This window comes from Streptopelia decaocto, assembly GCF_964273445.1.
Source record: "Streptopelia decaocto genome assembly, chromosome: Z".
Lineage (NCBI taxonomy): Eukaryota > Metazoa > Chordata > Aves > Columbiformes > Columbidae > Streptopelia > Streptopelia decaocto.
In genome coordinates, this window is record NC_138657.1 from 17,141,268 (window position 1) to 17,162,472 (window position 21,205).

The window sequence follows — 21,205 nt, forward strand, 5'->3', positions numbered from 1 at the left end:
TCAGTCGTGAGCTCAAGTCTGGGCAGTATTAGTCACAGCACGGCCCTTCCAGAGGCACACAGTGTGGGAGCTGTTTTGCAAGAGCTATGGGCTGAGCCTTTCAAAAGCCATTTGTTTAATTGTTTAACCCTTTATTTAACACTGATTTATTGCGTCATCCTGAGAAAGAAATACATTCTTTAGCCTATAAAAAGATGGTGGTTCTTGAGCAGTAAAAGTGAGCTGCCACATCAGCAGGAAAGTCACGCATTACTGCACAACATTCCTGTTAAAGTCCCAGATGGGCTACATAACCAGGAAAAACATGGTGTCCCACTGTGTTCACTAGGAAATCACCCACTTGCCAGAGGGCATTTGCCCAGGGAGTGGAGGTGGTCTTGCCAGGAGCTCAACACCACTCACAGTAGGGATGAGACCAAGTAAGGCACATTTTACTGCCTGGACTTTTTGTCCTTACACCAACATCCTATGCTCATGATGTCCTTGGTGACTTCTTCAATCATAACAGCAAATTTCAAATCTCACTGTAGGATGGGATGTGCTTTCAATATGAGTGCCAGTGGGAAAAAAATATTAATTGGCAGAAGGGAGTTTATAAATATGTTATGACATTCATAGGATCATAGAATCACAGAACAGTTTGGGATGGAAGGGACTTTAAAAGCTCATCTAGTCCAACCCCCTGCAATGAGCAGGGACATCTTCAAACAGATCAGGTTGCTCAGAGCCCCATCCAGCCTGGCCTGGAACGTTTCCAGGGATGGGGCATCTACCACCTCTCTGGGCAACCTGGGCTAGTGTTTTACCACCCTAATTGTAAGATATTTCTTCCTCATGTCCAGCCTGAATCTCCCCTCTTTTAGTTTGAAACCATTATCCTTTGTTGTGTTGGAACAGACCCTGCCAAAAAGCTGTTCCCATGTTTCTTATCAGCCGCTTTTAAGTACTGGAAGGCCACATCTAATTTATGCTGTGATATCCAAGACAGTTAAGGGCAGAAGTAAACTAGGATGCATACATAAATTTCCTCTGCCAGTAGGTTCTATATTTCACAAGGGCATGAATAAATAGACACTTCTAGATAAGAAGTGGAAAATTCTTTCCTCTATCTGAAGTAATTTAAAGTGCTCCTTTTATGCTATGCTCCCAGTCTTCATTATGATTTGATAGTGTCGTTAGCATTGTTTTAGTGCTGATGATTTAAACAGAAAACCACATTTTTTATTTTGCATTCCTTCTCTCTGTCCTTCAAAATATTGCTCTGGATTAAGAAACAAAGTTAGTGAGATTTACAGACTATCTTACTGGTACAATAGGAAGAAACCAAGTTAGGGTAGGGTAGGGTAGGGTAGCGTAGGGGAGGGGAGGGGAGGGGAGGGGAAGGGAGGGGAGGGTTGGGGAGGGGAGGGGAGGGGAGGGGAGGGGAAGGGAGGGGAGGGTTGGGTAGGGTTGGGTAGGGTTGGGTAGGGGAGGGGAGGGGAGGGGAGGGTAGGGTAGGGGAGGGTAGGGTAGCGTAGGGGAGGGGAGGGGAGGGGAGGGTTGGGTAGGGGAGGGTAGGGTAGGGTAGGCTAGGCTAGGCTAGGCTAGGCTAGGCTAGGCTAGGCTGGGTGAGGAGCGTGGCAAATGGAGTGGAAATACTTGGGGTTAGAAACTCTTTTCTTGGGAAGTGCAGCGTTGTTCCTGCTTAGTGCTACACACAGTGACGTCATGGGGTGGGGGAAGAGGAAAGAGGAGGGGTGATCTCCTAACAAACAGCTGTTGCAGCTGTAGAGAGAAAAAAGGAGAGAGACCAGAAGCAGCAGCAGCAATCTGACCCCTGCAACAGGTAATATCTCTTGAGTGCAGGTGACCTAGACTGCTCAAATGTTAAAAAGGAAGGGGAAAAAACAGTGGGATGGGGTGTGCCTGTGGGAGAAAAAGTACGTCTTTGGAACTGGTGCTTAGCAGCTTTCTTCTTCCTGAGCTATAGTGGTTACAGCTTGTCACACGGGTGGGAGGGGGAAGAGGTAGAAGCTCAGACCAATATAACTTAAAAGGAAACTATGTCAGCAGAGGGGCTTTTCTAGCAGACCTTTCCTGCAGAAAAGCAAAACAAAACAAAAAAAAAGGGAACATGCTCTCTGGTTTCAGTGCGAGGATTGCTTCCTCATGTGCGGCCAGCCCGTGTGGGCGCAGGGGAAGGCAGCGCAGTGCAGCGGCTCCGCAGGCAGCGCCGCGCTCCCTTCACACAGGCCTGGGTGCGACCCCCCAAGAGGGACCTGAGCGTGGCCTTCATCCTCACACCCTGCAGGGGACACCAGGCTGGGGCCCAGGCTGCCTGGGCTGAACGCTGCTGCTGGGCTGTCACCTCAGCTCAAGGGGAACATGGTCCTGACCATCCCTCAGACACTGAGGGCACCTGCCTCCCTACTTACCTTAGATGGTAGCTGCCACAGAGACACCCTGAAGACCTTAACACTAAAAATAATAGAATGCAGTAATTAATACCTATGCGATTTTTCTGCCTGTGGAGATACATCAGGCTTTGTATTTAAAATCTCAGATGATGAATAAAAGGGAAAAGGGGATGTTTGGGACCATGCTGCTGCCTGTGCTAGTTCTGAGTGGTCTTAAGTTTCATGTAGTTTCCTAGATTTTGAGCCCAGAGAGAAAGCAGATAGTTTTCTACTAAGCAAGGCTAATCCTAAATATGATAAACACATCTCTAGCAATTCCATGTATTTGGTATAAAATCAGCCACAGTGAGTGGAACTGACAACTAGAAAAACAGACAGCAAGTCCAGCCTCCTGGGTCCCTCTGCTGCAAGACCCATGTCTGTTTCTTTCTCCTGTCATCAACGCAGGCAGATTCCTTAAATGTGCGGTGCTCCCCGCAACACCTTCAGATGAAAGTGAAAGTGTTAAAGCACACAACAAAGAATAAATGCAGCAGCGAACCCATTCTACAAACCAGGCACCAGGGAGGCTAGGTGAAGTTTGTAAGGTTATCCAGTAAGTTGTGGGGCAGGATCAGGAACTGAACAAGCTACCTGGTGGATTGCTGGTCAGTGTTTTGTCTGCAAAGGTGCTGCAGAAGCAGAGTCTGTGAGGTAAAGGTGGAATGATGGCTACCGTGAACCCAGGAGAGTGGGAAATCTAATTACAGCCTGCCTCTTCTACCAGTGACTTTTCAAACAGAAGGAGATGGCTGAATCTTGTATGGTGACACAAAGCTCTTAGGACAGTGAAACAGGATATCCTCAGTCTGCTTCTGGTTGTCTATGTAAAGAAATGAGCCTTTGGATGAGAAAGACCTTAGAGAACAGTTATATTTCCATTGCCTTTGATTACACTTGAAGTAACCTTTTATTCTCTGCAGATTTCTTCACTTCTGTCAAAAGCTTCTGTTTGGTCTTAGGTACATTTTGTGCAGGGCTTAACACAGTAGTATGAAACTTCATTTTGAGATCAGGGCTGTCCCTGCACACAGTGGAGAGCATCATCAAGTGAGGGAGCCTTGCTGCTCACAGCTCTGGGCTGGGGTCGCCTCTCCAGGAAACACCAACACACTGCCCACCAGCGCTTCTCTACATGTCACTGGGGACATGGAGCCATCCATGAATGCCAGCGCTGTCTATACATTTCAGTAGTCACCAGTACATTTTCAAGACGATGAATTCTAACATGCAAAGACTGCCACATTGCCAAAACACTAGCGTGAAGCCGCGTTTACAAATGGCCTCTCAGTTATGCCCTGCTTAGCCAAGATTAAGTAACTTAAGTATTGTAAATACAACAATTTTCTAGCCAGCCAATGGAGAAAGCGTTCAGAAAATAAGCCCAAATCACTGAAAGACAAGTTCTGAGGATGACAGATGTAGCAAACTAAACTTCAGAAGAAGAAACAAACCATATGCTCAGCTTGCATCCTATGCAAAGCCTACATGGCAATATCAGACCTAAGAGACTGGTGGAGGTGCTGACTGGAAAGTCTCAAGATTTTTATAACTGTTCCTGTAACTTTCATAGCCATTACCATCATTTCTATCCATCCAGTAATAAGGCTGTTTCTTGAATCATAAAAATGTTGTTCGTTTTTTGCCCTTTTGTAATGTGCAGTGTCCCATCTTTTCTCTTCCCTTTCTTCCTTTCCCTTTTCTCCTTTTCTCTTTTCTTTTCTTTTCTTTTCTTTTCTTTTCTTTTCTTTTCTTTTCTTTTCTTTTCTTTTCTTTTCTTTTCTTTTCTTTTCTTTTCTTTTCTTTTCTTTTCTTTTCTTTTCTTTTCTTTTCTTTTTTCTTTTCTTTCCCCTTTCCTTTCCTTTTCTTATATTCTTTTTTCTTTTTCTTTTCTTCTTTTATATTCTTTTTTTCTTTTCCTTTCTCTTCTTTTCTTTTCTTTTCTTTCCCCTTTCCTTTCCTTTCCTTTCCTTTCCTTTCCTTTCCTTTCCTTATATTCTTTTTTCTTTTTCTTTTCTTCTTTTATATTCTTTTTTTCTTTTCCTTTCTCTTCTTTTCTTTTCTTTTCTTTTCTTTTCTTTTCTTTTCTTTTCTTTTCTTTTCTTTTCTTTTCTTTTCTTTTCTTTTCTTTTCTTTTCTTTTCTTTTCTTTTCTTTTCTTTTCTTTCTTTTCTTTTCTTTTCTTTCCCCTTTCCTTTCCTTTCCTTTCCTTTCCTTTCCTTTCCTTTCCTTTCCTTTTCTTATATTCTTTTTTCTTTTTCTTTTCTTCTTTTATATTCTTTTTTTCTTTTCCTTTCTCTCCTTTCCTTTCCTTTTCTTTTCTTTTCTTTTCTTTTCTTTTCTTTTCTTTTCTTTTCTTTTCTTTTCTTTTCTTTTCTTTTCTTTTCTTTTCTTTTCTTTTCTTTTCTTTTCTTTTCTTTTCTTTTCTTTTCTTTTCTTTCTTTTCCTTTTTTCTTTTCCTTTTCTTTTTTCTTCTTCTTCTGTCTTCTCTTTATTTCCTTCTTTCCTTCTTTCTTTTCTTTTTTTCCACTTTTTTTTTTTCCTTACCACAAGGGAGAAAGAGGTGTCATTCAGTAATAAAGCAGATGGATCAATATATGTAGAGGTCACTGGACTTCAGTCCAATTCAATTTGATCATACTTTACCAAAAAGGAATATTTATGTATACATTCCTTTGTCTCGGTCCTCGTATGTCTTATTTTCATAGTATCAAAGGGCACTGATGTCTCTTGGGAGCTTTTGCAAAAAGTCAGATTACCTGTGAAAATTAGGTTCAAATAGCTACAACAGGTAGTCTACTCCAACAGGAGAAGATTCCCTATATTAAATGCAACTTGAAACACACCAGCTGTGTAGAAAGACAAAGACTCTAATTTAATATTTATCTGGGAAACTTGGAAAGCAAGTTGGTTACAAAAGGGAAAGACAGGTGGCCTTCAGGCTGCATCAAGTAAAACCAGATTGAAATGTGACTTTCTTTTCCATTTCTTCACCTACATTTTATAAATACTTACAGCTACGCTGCCTGCTGGAGACACTACAAATTACTTGCATTGTACTTTAAGCTGCCTTGAGTGCATGCTAGAGGTGAGTTTTTGGGAAGAAGAGGACAAACCTCACTTGGATGCAGAACGAGGCTGGTGTCTGTGGCACCCCAAGCCCTCAGCAAGGCTGTGGTGGGTGCAGCCCTACCAGTCCCTTGGGTCTGGTCATGCCAACGGGCTCAGGCTTGAATGCAGCACTCAATGGAGTGTCTTCAGTTACTTTTTCTTCTGGAGGCATGAATTTCACTGTATGGCCACAGATCACTCTAGTCACTGGTGGGAACTCAGAAGAATTTTATGGGCATATCCTAGGTAAACCAACGAAGGGAGCCTTTTGCCAGGAAAGGCTGGACCAGATGATCCTTGAGGTCCTTTCCAACCTGGTATTCTATGATTCTATGATTAGGGAGAGTACTGTTCTGTAACCACTGACAGACACAGTTTTCACTGATTTGTTTATATTTCAGCTGTTCTCCTTTGATTTGCTAACATGTCCAAAGAGGGTGCAATTTCTACAGGTCAAAAAGCTTGAATGTTTGCTTTATTTTCACCTCCACAGCTTTACCATGAACACCTACCTCTTTGTGTATGACTTAATGCAATTCTGTGGACATTCCTGGATATTTACAAATATGATCATCAGGTTCATGTCATTTGGAAAAGGTAGGATTCCTTCTGTATTTTCCTTAAACATTTTAAGCAGCAGTGACACATGGAAACATCAAGTTGGGGATGAAGTTAGGATTCTGAATAGGTGTATATCCAATAGCAGGGGCTGTAATTTCCACTAGAAAAACATTGTTTCTTCCATTAAAAAGGATGAACAAATAACTGGTACCTACATTCTGCCTGTATCACATCAGGAATGAAGCTCTCGTTTTGCCAACGAGCTTTGATATTCAGCATCGTACTAGTACCACTTAGACATAAACTTAAATGTGACTAGATTCAGTCATTATGGTGAGTATTAACCTTTTTGAAGGCACTATGAGGGAATATCTTCATTGTTACTGCACGTGACTCTCTATCTTCCAAAGCATTACAACATACTTTGTTGCCTAGGGCTAAGGCACAAACATAGAAAACTAGTGACTGGAAATTTAAAATTATTTATAATGGTGGACAGTTGTAGACACATAAAATACCTACTTTGTGGTCAACTTGTTTTAGGAAGTGCCATGGGTACACATACGGGCAGGAACTCAGCATCTTCTCATGTTTAGACATCCCTCATGCATTTCCTCAACATTTCCTCATATTTAGAAATATCCTAAAGCAGTATCTCTAAACCAGCACATCCTGCACAGCGTTTGCCCGTGGATCAAGCACAGGGGATCCTGTTCTTTTCTCAGCTTCCTGCCTCTGTCAGAGCCGCACACACACACACAGAGGACTGCCTCCTCCACAGTGCCTTGCTCTGCCACCCCAAAGTCTGATACTGTGTGGACTTTATTTCTTGTCATCTCCAGTGGTGATAGGACAAGCACAAACCCAGTAGTTGGTCCAGCCTTTTGCTGTATAACCATCCTCTAACTTTCCACTTCATGTTGTAGATTCGTTGGCCGACACATTTTACTCCATAGGACTTGTAATGCGCCTTTGCCAATTGTTATCTATACTGGAGATCCTACACATCCTGATTGGCATTGATAAAAGCCGTCTCTTCCCCAGGTTTTTGCAGGTAAGTCCATTCCTCAAGACCCTCCTTCCATGACCACACACTTCAGCCATGGCTGCCCCTGGGGACAAGCCCAGGCTGAACCATCCTGAATGGTCCACCAGCAGTGAGAAAACCACCAGCACATCAAGGCTCCTGAAAAAGGGTTTGCTGGTGGTCATGGAGTATGGAAGGAAAAGAATTGATTAAGGAGAAATCAAGGGACTGAAGAAAAATTAATGCTGGGAGGTGAAAGAAAGAGTTGTCATATTCTTGAGTAAGAGTCTCTGCCCTCTCAAACCCAGACATGGGCAAATTGTGGCAACATCCAGAGGTTCTGATGCTGTTAAGGGGTTTGCAGGGCATATGTTCAGCTGTAGGTAGAAAAACAGCCCAAAGATCACATGCTATAGCAGAAAACAAGATGATTCTATTGACATTTTCCTTACCACACTGTTATTTTCTGTTGGGAGTTAATCTCAGGTTTTGGTTTTTTTCTTAATGCATTGGAAAAAGTAAAAATGTTCACTTGAGTTTACCTTCAAACCTTTCCAATCCTTAGTATTTGAATAATGGCGAAACTGGTATTGGTCTTAGCAGTCAGAAGGTAGAAGATTAAGAGTAGTCAGTTATGTTATTAGTTTTCTGGATAGTCCATTTTTGTCAAATGACATACTGCATGGGTATAGATGTTCCTCTTTTTAAATCTCCATTAGAAATTGATTGACTAATATACATCTCTGTTCTTGATGCTGCACAGTAAGTATGGTAGCAATTTGTCAAAATGCAATTAACTGTTTTTCCCTGCCAAAATCTACACGCTTTAAGAAAAAAAGTATCCTATCTAATATCCTGTAGCAAATGTCACGTCATCTATTGGAGAGAAGAGCAGCCTGCTAATGCTAATAGCCATTAAAGCAAGGCTTGTCCTGGCAGAGTTTACACATTCACCAGCCCTGACATAGGCTGTTCCTTGTTCCTTTCCTACCCTGCCTACAGAAGCAGAGATCAGGGAAACCTACACAAAAACTGCTCTGTGTTGGCACAAAAGACATTAGATGTGAAATGGATATTCTGAGCAAGAATGTGACCTTCCTTGGGCAGTGCAATTTCTGCAGTGCTCCCCAGGCAGCATGGAGAAGGTGGGTCAGGGAATGACACAACAAAAATAGCTTTGGATCTTGACTTGGTTCTTCCCCAAGTGTTCTCTCGCCGCAAACACGACTCTCTTGCCTTGATGTTAGCAGTAGTCTCATGCTGTCCAAGCAAAGTGCACAAGCTCTTGGGTGTAGACTCTGCTTTCACTTGGGTTGCTTTTGCTGTGAGAGTGCATGGTAAGCAGTTGTGTACCAACAGTACTCCCAGGTGCCTTGCTATGCTTTCCTCCCTGCCTCTTAGGAAATGAAATAAAAGATAGACTTTCCCACAACGACCTGGGGAAAGACAGTTAGAGATGCTTACCTTACTGCAGCCTACTAGATTCCTGCACATAGTCAGGGCACTGGTAATGCTGCAAGAATTTGATAGTGGCTGCTCTGTTCTGCATTCCCACCATCTGTTCTGACTCCAAGCTTAAAACATGTTCCTAGATGCATCCCTAAGGCCACACATACACACGCACACCCACAGCGAAGTTCATCTCAGGTGATCTCTAGGATGAGAGAACAGGTGGCTCTGACAATGCCAGGGAAGCACATGGAGGGAGGTAATGCCACCTTGAAAAATAAAACAAGCTGTGAAAGCACCGCTGTGGTGGGTGGTTGCTTTGTAGGCATTATACCACAGACAAGATCTAAGCAGAGTCTGCATGAAGGCTTTCTCCCTAATATCCCATTTATCATGGCTTAGTAGCATTTACAAGGAACACTTTGAGATACACATTGCAGATAATGGAGAAGTGAACTCAGAGGTGTGTTCTGGAAAAACCCATTCAGGCCTCATTGGGGGACAAGTCTCAGGCCACCAGGCACCTGAGAAGGGTTAGGTAGGTCAAAGGCAAGTCACACCATGAAAAGAGGATGAGTCCTGTGTGACTGATGCTCTGGAGGAAGGGAAGACAAGGGAGAGTCACAAAGTTGGTGCAAAGGGATGTCTCTCAGGGCATTTGCAGCTTGAGTGGTTGAGAGCACAGGAGAAATGTCACGTGTCATCACAGTTGCCAAAACAGAGTATAATGAAATTTAGTAGTCTGGTGAGGGAGTAAAGGCTGATGGGACTGGTACTTTAGCAAGGGAGAGAGTAGGAAAGATGTGAGAAAAGACTGGTAGACTGGTGTTTTCGTGAGCAAAACAGGATTGGATTTACCAGACCAAAAGCAAAGTACTATGGTTCTGTGATAAAAACATTAATTTTTAACTTGATCTAAATATTTAAGACCACTTTAAAAAAAAAACCCAAAACAAAACATCCACCAAATTTAACTGTTATGTAAGGGTTTCAGGTACCACGTACGATACTGCACAGTCATGACCATTAAAAAATGGAAGTGAATCTGTTGCCGGCTCCTGCCCTAACCTCAGTGCCTCAGCTAGTTTGATTTGCTCTGTTTCACTTACTTGTTTCAAATGCCCAGGGTGCCTTGTGGAAATTTATGGCATTCTACAGAACGTGCCCTATCCTGTGAAAAACAGTGGCTGGGAGAGGAAGGAAATTCCAGTTTGATTTTAACACAAAGAAGAATGAAAAATGAAACCATTTTGTTTATGCTTTGTGAGGTGTCATCACATCACTCCTTTTTATGAACAATGAAAACATAGGCTTCTAGTTCTGCACCTTTTTTTTTAAGCAGGAGAGTAGCAGCAGAGAATATCATATTTTCATTGATGAAAGGACAGATGATCCACAGAAGAAATGACCTGTGGCTGAGTAGCAGCACACACTTTTTATATATATGTGTATATATGTATACACACGTGTATATGTAAATATGTATACATATTTATACGTGTATGTGTGTACACTTACACATGTACATCATTCCATGTATATATGTATACAGATGTGTGTGTATAGGGGCACAATATCAACAGACATTTACCGGAATCTCCTTGTCTTCAAGTAGCACCCTGACTTATCACTTGCTGAAAAGGTACCCAGACTCTGACTAAACCCTTTCTCTAACTTCAATTTGTGTGGGTTACCTAAAGGCATGAGTGCCATGAAAGAAAAGAGCACAATATCTTGAGGGGGAATACAAGCAAGCAGGCAGGCAACCTCCTGATTTATACAGAAAATTGGCAGAATGCCACTGTCCATCCTCATGAGGACATCAGAATTGCCCTTAGCAGCCAGGCCCGTGTCCTGCCCTGCAGATGTGCTCCTGAGCAAGGTCACAGCCTGTTTTCAGTTTTGGCCCCTGGTGGCTGCTTTGTGCACCCCACCGTTTGCTGACTGAGACTGCGGCCCAAGGATGCGGAAGACCTACAGGGGACCTGCTTTGTATCAGGTTCAGTTCCCTGCTCTTGCAGGTGTTTAACCTGCTTTACACAGTCTGATTACTGACTTCATCATCTGCAACTAGTAAGGCTGGGTGCCTCCACTGCTCGCCTTCCCAAACATGAGTCCTCTGATGGAGGAAATCTGGGGAGGCCCAGCAAGGTGATACTCGCTGCCTCTTGGTTGTGCCTCTTCCAGACCATGAGGCTGAATTGTGGGTCTCCACAGACACTGTGTCTCATTGCCCAGTGCTCATCCTTTTGAAAGCGGGTATGGCATTGTCTACTGCTTATCCTTTTATCTCACTGAAATGGGATCAGCTCCTGACAACTTGACCTGTGCTGTTTTCTAGCACTTTTCCACCCAGCCACCTCTCGAAGAACAAGTGACCATTTGGAAAATCTGCCATCTGAAAATACGTCCACCTTTTCATTGTAATGACAAAGCTTTGGTCTCCGGGTGAGACAATTCCCTGAAATATCTTGCGTATTAACAGTTTTGCAGAACTCTCTCCACATCCCAGTCTGATTTTAGAGTCGGTAACAAAATGCTGACAACCACCAATGCTGCACTCCTTTACCACCCTTCACCAAAATGATTTTAACTCAGGTTCTCTTTATTCTCTCCAGCACACAATCCTGTTCAGTGCTCACACTTTTACCTTGGTTTCAATTTCCCTCTTGTGATAGTTGTCCCACCATGCTTCTCCTGTCTCTCTTGTATCTGGTTTCATATCCTGCACCAATACTTCCAGTTCCCCCAGTTTCTTGCCAGGTTCCTTAGCATCAGTGTACAAAAGCAGGACTTATTACCTCCCACTTTCTGTTTCCCAGCTCATCTATACAGAAGTCTGTCAACATGTGACCTTCTTAGAAATCAGTTTCTCAGTTAGGGACCAATGGAATCAGCAGCAAAAGACCACAGTCAAGGCGGGCTGAGAGGCACGAAAAATGTCTTCATTTGTTGTGGCTCCTCAGTGCTTTTCACAATGAGGAACCAGATCCCTGGGGGATAGACATGCCCTCTGCATTAAAAATTGCTCCCATGTAATTTTGCTGAATAGTGAAGTGATGCCTGCTTTATCTGACAGATGTGGCTTGCAAAAAAAAGTCTGCAGCCAAAATGTTTGACGCAGGAACTGGTAAACATTGTGTAGCAGAACTACCACACAAACTTGCTGAGGCCAAGTTCTTATTTTGTTTAAGGTAAGAGGTAAGTGGAAGGGTGAAATCAGTGAAGAATGACTGCACCTATAAAAGCCACCTTGTTTCATTTAATGATTTTTTACTAACTGTCATGAAGGCACACCAAAATTCAGGCAGAAGGCAAACTCAAAGGGGATTCTTTTTTTTCCAACCAAAATTACTTAACTGGTGATGAATGAAGAAAATAAAAAAATGTATTCTTACTCAAAATCATTTAAGCTCTGACAAGCATTTAGTAAAACACAGGTTCAGGATACCAAGTGGAATTAAATTATTACATGGCCAACTCAGGGGATCCCCAAACTTTGGAATGATGACTCAAAATGTGCAATCACTTACCTATAAGATGAGGGCTCTCAACCTTGAGGAGTTTCCTTAGCTGGCATCCCAATCTAATGGGAGAGTCCCCGACTGCAAACCCACTGCTTCAAGGAGGACCAACTCAAATAGAGTCTCTGGCAGGGCTCCATTTCTACCCTAGTCAAACCTTATGGAAGAGATGGTAGTGGGTATGAGAAACCTCAGTGAAGTTATACTGATTCATACCAACTGAAGAGATGCTTTCTCCTTCAACCCTCAAAGAGAATGCAAATCGGAGTGAAGTGGTACCGTTCTGGGAGACTTTCCTAGGCAACTGTTGGCAGTACTCAATACTACAGATACATTTATTTTACAGGACAGGGCATGGATACTGATAGGAAATTTGTCCAGGAAATCTGCAAAAAGACATTTCTTTTTAACTTCTTGAGCTTTAATACTGCAAAAGTATTTTTTTAAGCTGGGGACGCTACCTGTTTAATGCACTGTTATATCTTTTCATTTGTAAAGGCATACTTTGTTGGTCGGATAAGGTTCAACCACTAGAAAAATGTTATGACGTAAATATTATGGCAATAATTCACATAAATAACAAGTTTAAACCCATTTCTCTTAGCCAGGAATAAGAAGGAAAGAATAATAAGGAATTCTACTTTACTGACTCCTTTCTATAAACCTTATGTGAGAGAGAGCCCTTGGACACGTATCTCCAAGCTATGGAGAGCAGAGCAGCGACTGTGGGATTAGCACTGCCTGGCACACAACCCAGCCAGGGGCCGTCTGTATCCCACAGCCCCCCCAGCAAGGAGGCTTGCCCCTGCCAGCCCCCTGGCTCCACATGCAGGGGGAGACCTCAGCCGGCTCATTCACAGCTTCCCCGGGCTACAAACCCGTCATCCCCACAGGCAGGCAAACCTCCACCCTACCATAGCAGATCTGTGATGCTACAGCCAACAGTTTCCAGTTTGCTAAGCTGGAAGCCAATGGGGTCTTGAACCAAAGCAGGAACCAAAATGTTCACAGGAGCATTTGTGTAAAGCAAGCTGGATTCACCTGTGGCCTCCTATTTTGCCAAATTGCACAAAAATTACAGCTACAAAAGGTGCTACCTGAATTCACAATTCTTTTTTCTTTTCAGATCACTGAGAGAATAATTGTTTTATTTGTCGTGATCAACAGTCAGGAAGAAGTTCAAGGAAAATACATCGTGTGTGTTTTATTTTTCCTTTGGAATTTATTAGATGTGGTCAGGTAAGGAGTCAACAGTGAAACCATGAGGAGAAAATGGGTCATTCTTGCAAGCAGAACCCCAGCCCCACTCTGCTACAGGCTCATTTCATTATCTTGAAAGTGGCAGAAAGCACATTATCCATTTTAAACAAAAACTTGAACCTTATAAGCTACTTACGGATTTTTGCAAAAATCCACATAGTTGAGGGGCCGAGTGACTTCCAGAAGTAAATCATTGCATTAATGTGTAGTTCAAATGCTTTGATCTTTTTTAACAATAAATTAGAAGGAAATCACAACTACCTCCTAGGGAAAAACCATTTCTAAAGCTAATAATCCAAGGGGAAAAGGCTGGTGACCTGCTACACCACTTAGACACACATAAGTCTATGGGGCCAGAGGGGATCCACCCAAGGGTGCTGAGGGAGCTTGTGGAGGTGATCACTAAGCCACTTTCCATTACCTATCAGCAATCTTGGCTAACTGAGAAGGTCCCAGTTGACTGGATGTTGGCAAATGTGATGCCCATCTACAGGAAGGGCTGGAAGGAGGATCCGGGGCCTGTCAGTCTGAAATCAGTACCAGGGAAGGTCATGGAGCAGATCATGCTGAGCGCCATCACACGGCACATACAAGACAACCATGCAATCAGGCTCAGTCAGTATAGGTTAACGAAAAGCAGGTCCTGCTTGACCAACCTGATCTCCTTCTACGAGAAGGTGACCCATCTGGTGGATGAGGGAAAAGCTGTGGATGTTGTGTACCTAGACTTCAGTAAAGCCTTTGACACCATTTCCCACAACATTCTCCTGGAGAAACTGGCAGCTCATGGCCTGGATGGGTGTGCTCTGCAAGGGATAAAGAACTGGCTGGAGGGCCGGGCCCAAGGAGTTGTGGTGAATGGAGCCAAATCCAGTCGGTGGCCTGTCATGAATGGTGTTCCCAAGGGCTCAGTATTGGGGCCAGTTCTGATTGATCTCTTTATCAAGGATCTGGATGAGGGGATTCAATGCACCTTCAGTAAGTTTGCAGATGACACGAAGTTGGGTGGGAGTGCTGATTTGCTGGAAGGTAGGAAGGCTCTTCAGAGTGATCTGGACCAACTGGATTGTTGGGCTGAGACCAGTTATTATGAGGTTCAACAAGGCCAAGTGCCGGGTCCTGTACTTGGGTCACAACAACTCCAGGCACCGTTACAAGCTCAGGGAAGAGTGGCTGGAAAGCTGCCTGGAGGAAAAGGATCTGGGGGTGTTGATTGACAGCCAGCTGAACATGAGCCAGCAGTGTGCCCAGGTGGCCAAAAAGGCCAAGAGCATCCTGGCTTGTATCAGGAATAGTGTGGCCAGCAGGACTAGGGAAGTGATTGAGCCACTGTACTCGGTGCTGGTGAGGCCCCACCTTGAATCCTGTGTTCAGTTTTGTGTCCCTCAACAGCAAAGACACAGAGGTTCTGGAGAGAGTTCAGAGAAGGGCAAGGAAGCTGGTAGAGGATCTGGAGCACAACTCTGATGAGGAGCGGCTCAGGGAACTGGGGCTGTTTAGTCTGGAGAAAAGGAGGCTGAAGGGAGACCTTATCGCTGTCTGCAACTACCTGAAAGGAGATTGTAGCATGGAGGGTGTTGGTCTCTTCTCCCAAGTAGCAAGTGATAGGACAAGAGGAAATGGCCTCAAGTTGTGCCAGGGAAGGTTCAGATTGGATATCAGAACAATTTCTTCATGGAAAGGGTTCTCAGGCATTGGAACAGGCTGCCCAGGGAAAATGGTTGAGTCACCATCCCTGGAGGTGTTTTAAAGATATATAGATAAGGTTCTTAGGGACATGGTTTAGTGCTAGAGTTAGGTTATGCTGGGACTTGGTGATCATAGGGGCCTATTCCAACCAAAATGATTCTATGAATTACAATCTTATTGCTTTATTTATTTTTTAACATCTAACTTCAATCCAAGATTGACAGCACACTAAGGCAGCACTGGCAGAACTCTTTACTAAGATGGAAAGACTATTCTGGGTTCATTGCACTGTGCTTTTCAAAAAGCCAAGAGCTCCCACTGCAGAGACAGGATTTTGGTGTAGCAGGGCGTATATCACACTGCAGAGACAACATGCATGAGGCAAAATGGATAGGAATACAGTTCCGGACTTTTATCTCAAAAATTTGTTATGGTAGAAGTTTACTAGTACCTCCCTGTGGTAAAAGTAAAATGATGAAACTTCCACATTACAGAATTTTACTGAAGTCAGTAATATTACTCAAATGTAACTTAAGCCTCTGTGGGCCTCAGTTTGTAGACTTACAGCAGGGATGACATATGGAATTAAGAAGCGTTATAACAAGCCACAGTCCTCACAGCAACTTCTGTATGGCAGCAAAGTTTTTTTCTGTATATTTTTTCTTTCTGCTAAAATAGCTTTCTGCTATTTTAAATACATTGCTTTGGGGACTGACTGGGGAATATAGATTAGGCAGCAAAGGAAAAATATGTTATAAAATAGATCTGAAAAATGAAAGTATCAGGTAGGATTGATGAGAAAGATAAGTCAGCTTCAGATTATTTGTACTACATGAGTCAATAAACTAGTACTTGTACTAGTTATTTGGGTTATTGTTCCATCCCATTTCTTTTTGAAGTTTGTAAAGCTAAAACAGTAGAACCTTACCTCAAATGAAGGGGCGCTGTGCAGCTGGAGGGAGGCCACAAGTGTAACATATTGGCTGTGAAGTCTTGTCAGTGCATAACAGTCCCACCAATGCATCATTATTTTCTGTCGTTGCTAAAGAACACAGTCCAGCATAATGGGAATAACATCAGCTGTTTAACAGGCAAGACACTGTGTCTACAGCAGCAAATAGTGTAGTGCAACCCACATAGATTTAGAACTTTACCTGATTTATTTTACAGCATCTGTGCCATGTCCTAGCATATCAAAGAAGTGGTCATGTCTAAAAGTGTACCAGAATCTACCCTGTCCCTAGTCAACTAGTCTTGAAGTATTACAAGTTATTTCACTTAGATCTTCAAGGACATAAATGTCCTGTGCATTATGGCTAATGACATACTGAAAGCAAATTCTGCAAGATTTTCTATATCTTATCTCTCCCGCTTATGCCATAAACAGCCCAAGAAGGTGTATAGAGAGGGAGTAGCTGTTTCCTTTTTGTATTGGGTTGAGATTATGCCCTCAAAACAATAATAATAAAAAAATGATATAATCCTGAGGTTGCAGGGGGGAAAACTTGAGGAAGGATAGTACATTGCTAACCTGTCAGACCTTCTACAGTCCAGGAATGATGCAAAGTTAGTCAAATGGATTAATAAGAAGGGAATACATAAAGTTTGTTTAATGCTGGCTCCATCTGTCAGAAACAGTCTTGACTAACCATGGCTTCAAAAATCCTTATTTTCATATCTCTAGCAAGGCCACGGGGCAAAAATCCTTTCAGCTGACTTAAAATGCAATTAGGCCTGTTTTTCCAGTGTTTGGAAAGCTGCTGTAGCACTCTTAGATCAAACTAGCATTAACTCACCTTTGCAGACTCAAGTCCAAGGCATCCTGCTCTCTCAGTGAGCAGCAGTAGCAGACACAGCAAGAATAAAACGCTGCAACACACTGGAGCACAACTGTGGTTTTTGCACCCTACTACCCCTTCTAAGGTCCAGGAAGGGGCAGCCGTACTACAGAGATTAATTACTTGTGATTACCTCACTGTTCAGCCACCTCCAGCAGTGGTTTAGCTAGGTCAGCAGTCTTAAGTCAGCATTTTCTCAGACCCAATAAGCAGTCATATTCTGCCTGCTGCTCTCAGTTGTCATATCCCTATCGGAAATACCTTTTCTGATGGACCAACATGAAATCACGCTGGTTTCTGATAGAGCCTTTGGGCTGGAGGGCTGTATTGCTGTCTGTCCTCGAGTAGCATGACAGATGAACCTTCTAAAACCATGAACCATCTGCCTTCAGACATCAATTTGAGCCTGAACAAAACTGTTACAGTATTGCTCTGAGATTTTCTTATATAGGCAGCCTCACCTCTTCTGAAATTCCCTTGGATTTTTCAATAATATATCTTTATAATAAAGACATTTGCTGTTCCTCTTGCTGCAGGTACACTTACAACATGTTAGCAAGGATGGAAATACACTACCTACCACTGACATGGCTCAACTTCTCACTGTGCATCCCGCTCTATCCCCTGTCAGTTCTGGCTAAAGGTAAGGAGATGGGAAAGGTACCAAAGACTTGCTTCCATAATTTTCTTCAGTAAAAAATGATCAGTTCAATTGTCATTTGTGTTTAAGATATTTATTTTTTGTGTTGCCAAAGTTGTCATAAATGTTTATGTACTCTCATATTAACCTGTATGGCACTCATCTCTCTTTTGTACTATTTTTTCTTCTCTGGGATTTGTGTGTCTGGTATTTTTTGTTTTGGTTTGATTTTTTAACAGTATGAGAAAACATTATTTTTGCTGGGTAAAGCTGGAAAATATCAGTCTGGATTTCCCCATTCCAGACTCACCACATTGCACAGCAAGTCCCAAAGCTGCCTTGGCCCCCAGTGAGGCTGACCTTACTGGCTCAGACCATACTTACTTACTTAAACCAGGAAATGTGTCCACTGAGATCATATTGAAAGTCATATAACTACAGGAGTGACAGAACTTGTTATTGAATAGGAAATACTTGCTAATTCTAGTATTAAGAGGAATTAGCACCTCAGACCTACAAAACCGAACTCGAGGAGAGAACAACCCCTGCGTATATGTAGGAGTGACATAGTAAATTCAGCATATAATACAGCTGTGCCTTGCAGGTAACTGACTCTTACATGAAGCTTTCTGATGATCTTCCACCTCCTTTTAACTGAAGATTTACCATGTTACCTTACAGCATTTGCCATTTGTGTATCACTGCCCTATTTTGAATCCTTTGGCACATACTCCATCAAGCTACCATTTCCATTCGCCTTCTCAATCTACTTCCCCTATGTTCTGAAAATGTACCTCCTGGTACTCTTTATAGGTAAGTATCTCATCTTCCAGAAAGCTGGATCTCAAGACAAATGGGATGTCTATGGCAACAACAACAAAAAAATCACATCAGTACAGCTTCTTTCACGAACTTTAAACTCTCTCAGCCACATTTGCAGACCACTACAGGGAAGTTAATCAGCAGATGTTTTGATTTCTAATGTATTTCAAACACAAATAATTGAATTTGGAAGAGACAGTGTGTGTTTGAGGCATAAAAGTAGAAAACAAAAATATGAAAATTACTTCAACGATCCTGGCCTTACAGCTACTTACTGAATTTGGCCTTATTTTTTTTTAAATCAATTCACATTTGATCATCCTCTCATTCTATGCAACCTCTCCTCACTCATTACTCCGAACTGGTATGTCATATCTAAATTAAGACTTTTACAGCTTGATTATCCAAAGGAGTGAAAAAAGAGCTGCATGTAAATAGACCCCTTCTCCTTCTCAACAAAATACTTTTGAAAAATTTGAACTGGATTTGGTTGCATTAGAGGCAAATCTTCATTCTATCATTGGCTTTATAATTAATTTGAAGGCTCTTATCTTTGCGATGCAGTGTTCTGTTCCTAAGTTCATGGAAGGAACTGGGCAATGTTGCTAGGTGAAGTCTCATACAGTTCCTTCTAAATAAACTGAAGACATGTTGGACTCCAGTCCTTTCTTCTTACACCATTTTGTGTTTTGATTCAGGTATGTGCTTTATCATCCAGAACCTCTTCTCTGAAAGGAAGGCACACCTAGGGACAGGCAACGTCAAAAAGAAAAGAAGCTAAACTGATATTTTGTTTGGAAATAAGAAATATATTCCAAGTGGGCTACTGCATATTACAGGTTAAGAATAAATTAGACAAATATTTTCAATGCAAAAGTCCTGTCTGCATGTACATCATTTGGCCCTGTAGAATTTTCAGAAAAGGCGGGTCTCTTTAATGCACCCCAAAAATGGAGCAGCTCAAAATAACCAGTTACCTTTGAAAGTTTTGACTTCAAATGCCAGGAGTTTTAATATTTTATTTTTTCTAACATATTTTACAGAGCTCTGAAAAAAATCTCACAGCCAAACTAACAACTCTTACTTTGGTGTTAATTCTTGCCTCATTAGCGACAGACATTCTGTAACGACAACACCATCTAATCTAAGATTATTTAATATTAGGCCAACATGTATGTGCCTCATATACATAAAAGCTAAAGTGGCTAGAAATGGAATCTCTCCAGGAGCAGAAGCTGGAAACTTTGCAGCCTATGAAATCCACATGCTGATTAGCTCCAGGCATTCACAAAGGATACCTCACATTCTGGCCCAACCTTCTCCAAACAAGATTCCAGAAAATGCAGCTAAACCGCAAAGGCAAGAGACCAGGTACTCATCTACTATATGTTCAAGGGGATATTTACGGGCCAGAAAGAAAAACTTATGTCTCTGGCAGACATTAAGAATCTCTCTGCACAATGAGCTTGTTCCATGCTGAATAACAGACAGATAGACAAAAGAAGTAGGATGTAGCTAGGCCAAATGTGTGTTGTTCTCTAAAGGGAAGCCAATGACTATCAAAAGCCATCTGCAAAATTCTAGGCATTTTACTCAAGTGTGTTACTGCTCATATTTCTGTAGGACTATCTGTGAAAATGCAACTAGAACATAGCCTCTTCAAAGGTTGGGAATGAAGAACACAGCAATCCAGTGGACTGTACAGGCAAAAATGGACAAATAAGTGCTCAGAGGCCGGCAGAGGCTTTTCTGATGTTTCATCCATATTGTCATCTACATTTGAATTCAAGCAGGCAGGGGAGAAAATCGAGGCTATTTTCTTGAGCTTGGCTGAAAACTGGGGGGAGGGAGAAAAGATAACAGCTGGAAGATAATATTTAAAGGGAAAATGAACTCACAATATGAAGAGGCTTTTGCTTGTATGACCTTCTAAACCATGGAGCCTAAGCAAGTATACAAGAAAAGAGTAAGGTTGGTATCAATGAACTCATTTGTTATGAAAGGTCACCTACTATCATTTTTGTTTGTTTAACATATGTGGCAGACAACACCTGCAGGCCATTGTGACTACTGGAATATTTGCAAACCATAAGCAACAGGGTCACGCATGCAATACTACAGGGTCAACTCCAGTTTTTTTATTATTTTTTTAAAGCACTGGAAACAGAGGTAGGCATTTGGAACTTAGAGAAAAAGAAGTTTCCACTTTGGGCTTCTGTCTAACCCAAACTGCTGCAAGTGTTGACAATGTGAAGAAATGCAGACAGCAGCTGAACAAGATGACAGCTTCGAAGAAGACAGCCAGAATAAGAACACTCCATATCAAACCACTATATAACATGCTAAAGATGGAACATGGACGTTTTTCCCCTTGGAAATTCAATCCAATGTGTTTGTCATCAAACTGCCTGGAGTTAACATACCCTGTAGGTGGAAGTATGACATGTGATATCGTATTGGGTCAAGGTGGCAAGGCTTTGGCAGTGGGGAAGCTGCAGGGATGGCCGCTGTGAGAAGCCAGAGGCTTCCCCTATGGCAGATGCAGCTGGACTCCACACTGCAGCAGATGGATGTGCCCTGAACAAAGCTGCAGCCCACAGAGAGCCCGCACAGGAGCAAGTTCCTGGCAGAAGCTGTGGCCTGTGACGGACCCTCACTGGAGCTGCCTTTGCCAAGATGGACTGTACCCCATGGTATGGATCAATGCTAGAGCAGTTCTTGAAGAGCTGCAGCCTGTGAGAAAGAACTATGCTGGAGTCGTTCATGAAGGACTGCATCCCATGGAAGGGACTCTGTGCTGGAGCAGGGGAATAGTGTGAAGAGAAACAAGAAGCCGGGTTGAAGGTTTAT

At 42.5% G+C, this 21,205-nt stretch overlaps 1 protein-coding gene across 2 annotated transcripts; it reads left to right on the top strand.

The window, feature by feature from the left end:
* The first annotated feature begins 1,715 nt into the window (after positions 1-1,715).
* Positions 1,716-19,726, top strand: HACD4 (3-hydroxyacyl-CoA dehydratase 4). 2 transcript variants are annotated; one of them, XM_082074254.1, is made up of 7 exons: positions 1,716-1,825; positions 6,039-6,142; positions 7,033-7,160; positions 13,233-13,345; positions 17,430-17,536; positions 18,215-18,346; positions 19,054-19,726. In XM_082074254.1, the coding sequence occupies exons 2-7, from the start codon at positions 6,046-6,048 to the stop codon at positions 19,134-19,136; spliced, it is 660 nt and encodes a 219-aa protein (XP_081930380.1). In that variant the 5' UTR covers positions 1,716-1,825; positions 6,039-6,045; the 3' UTR covers positions 19,137-19,726. The 2 variants fall into 2 exon arrangements, with proteins under 2 accessions (XP_081930380.1, XP_081930379.1); XM_082074253.1 differs by lacking the exon at positions 19,054-19,726 and having other exon boundaries at positions 18,215-19,035.
* Positions 19,727-21,205: the final 1,479 nt, after the last annotated feature.

Bases quoted from the DNA above. Each gene is read 5' to 3' on its own strand.
- HACD4 (XM_082074253.1), top strand. From the start codon at position 6,046: ATGAACACCTACCTCTTTGTGTATGACTTAATGCAATTCTGTGGACAT. The intron at 13,346-17,429 runs GTAAGGAGTCAA...CTCTTGCTGCAG, and splicing joins AATTTATTAGATGTGGTCAG to GTACACTTACAACATGTTAG. The intron at 17,537-18,214 runs GTAAGGAGATGG...GTTACCTTACAG, and splicing joins CCTGTCAGTTCTGGCTAAAG to CATTTGCCATTTGTGTATCA.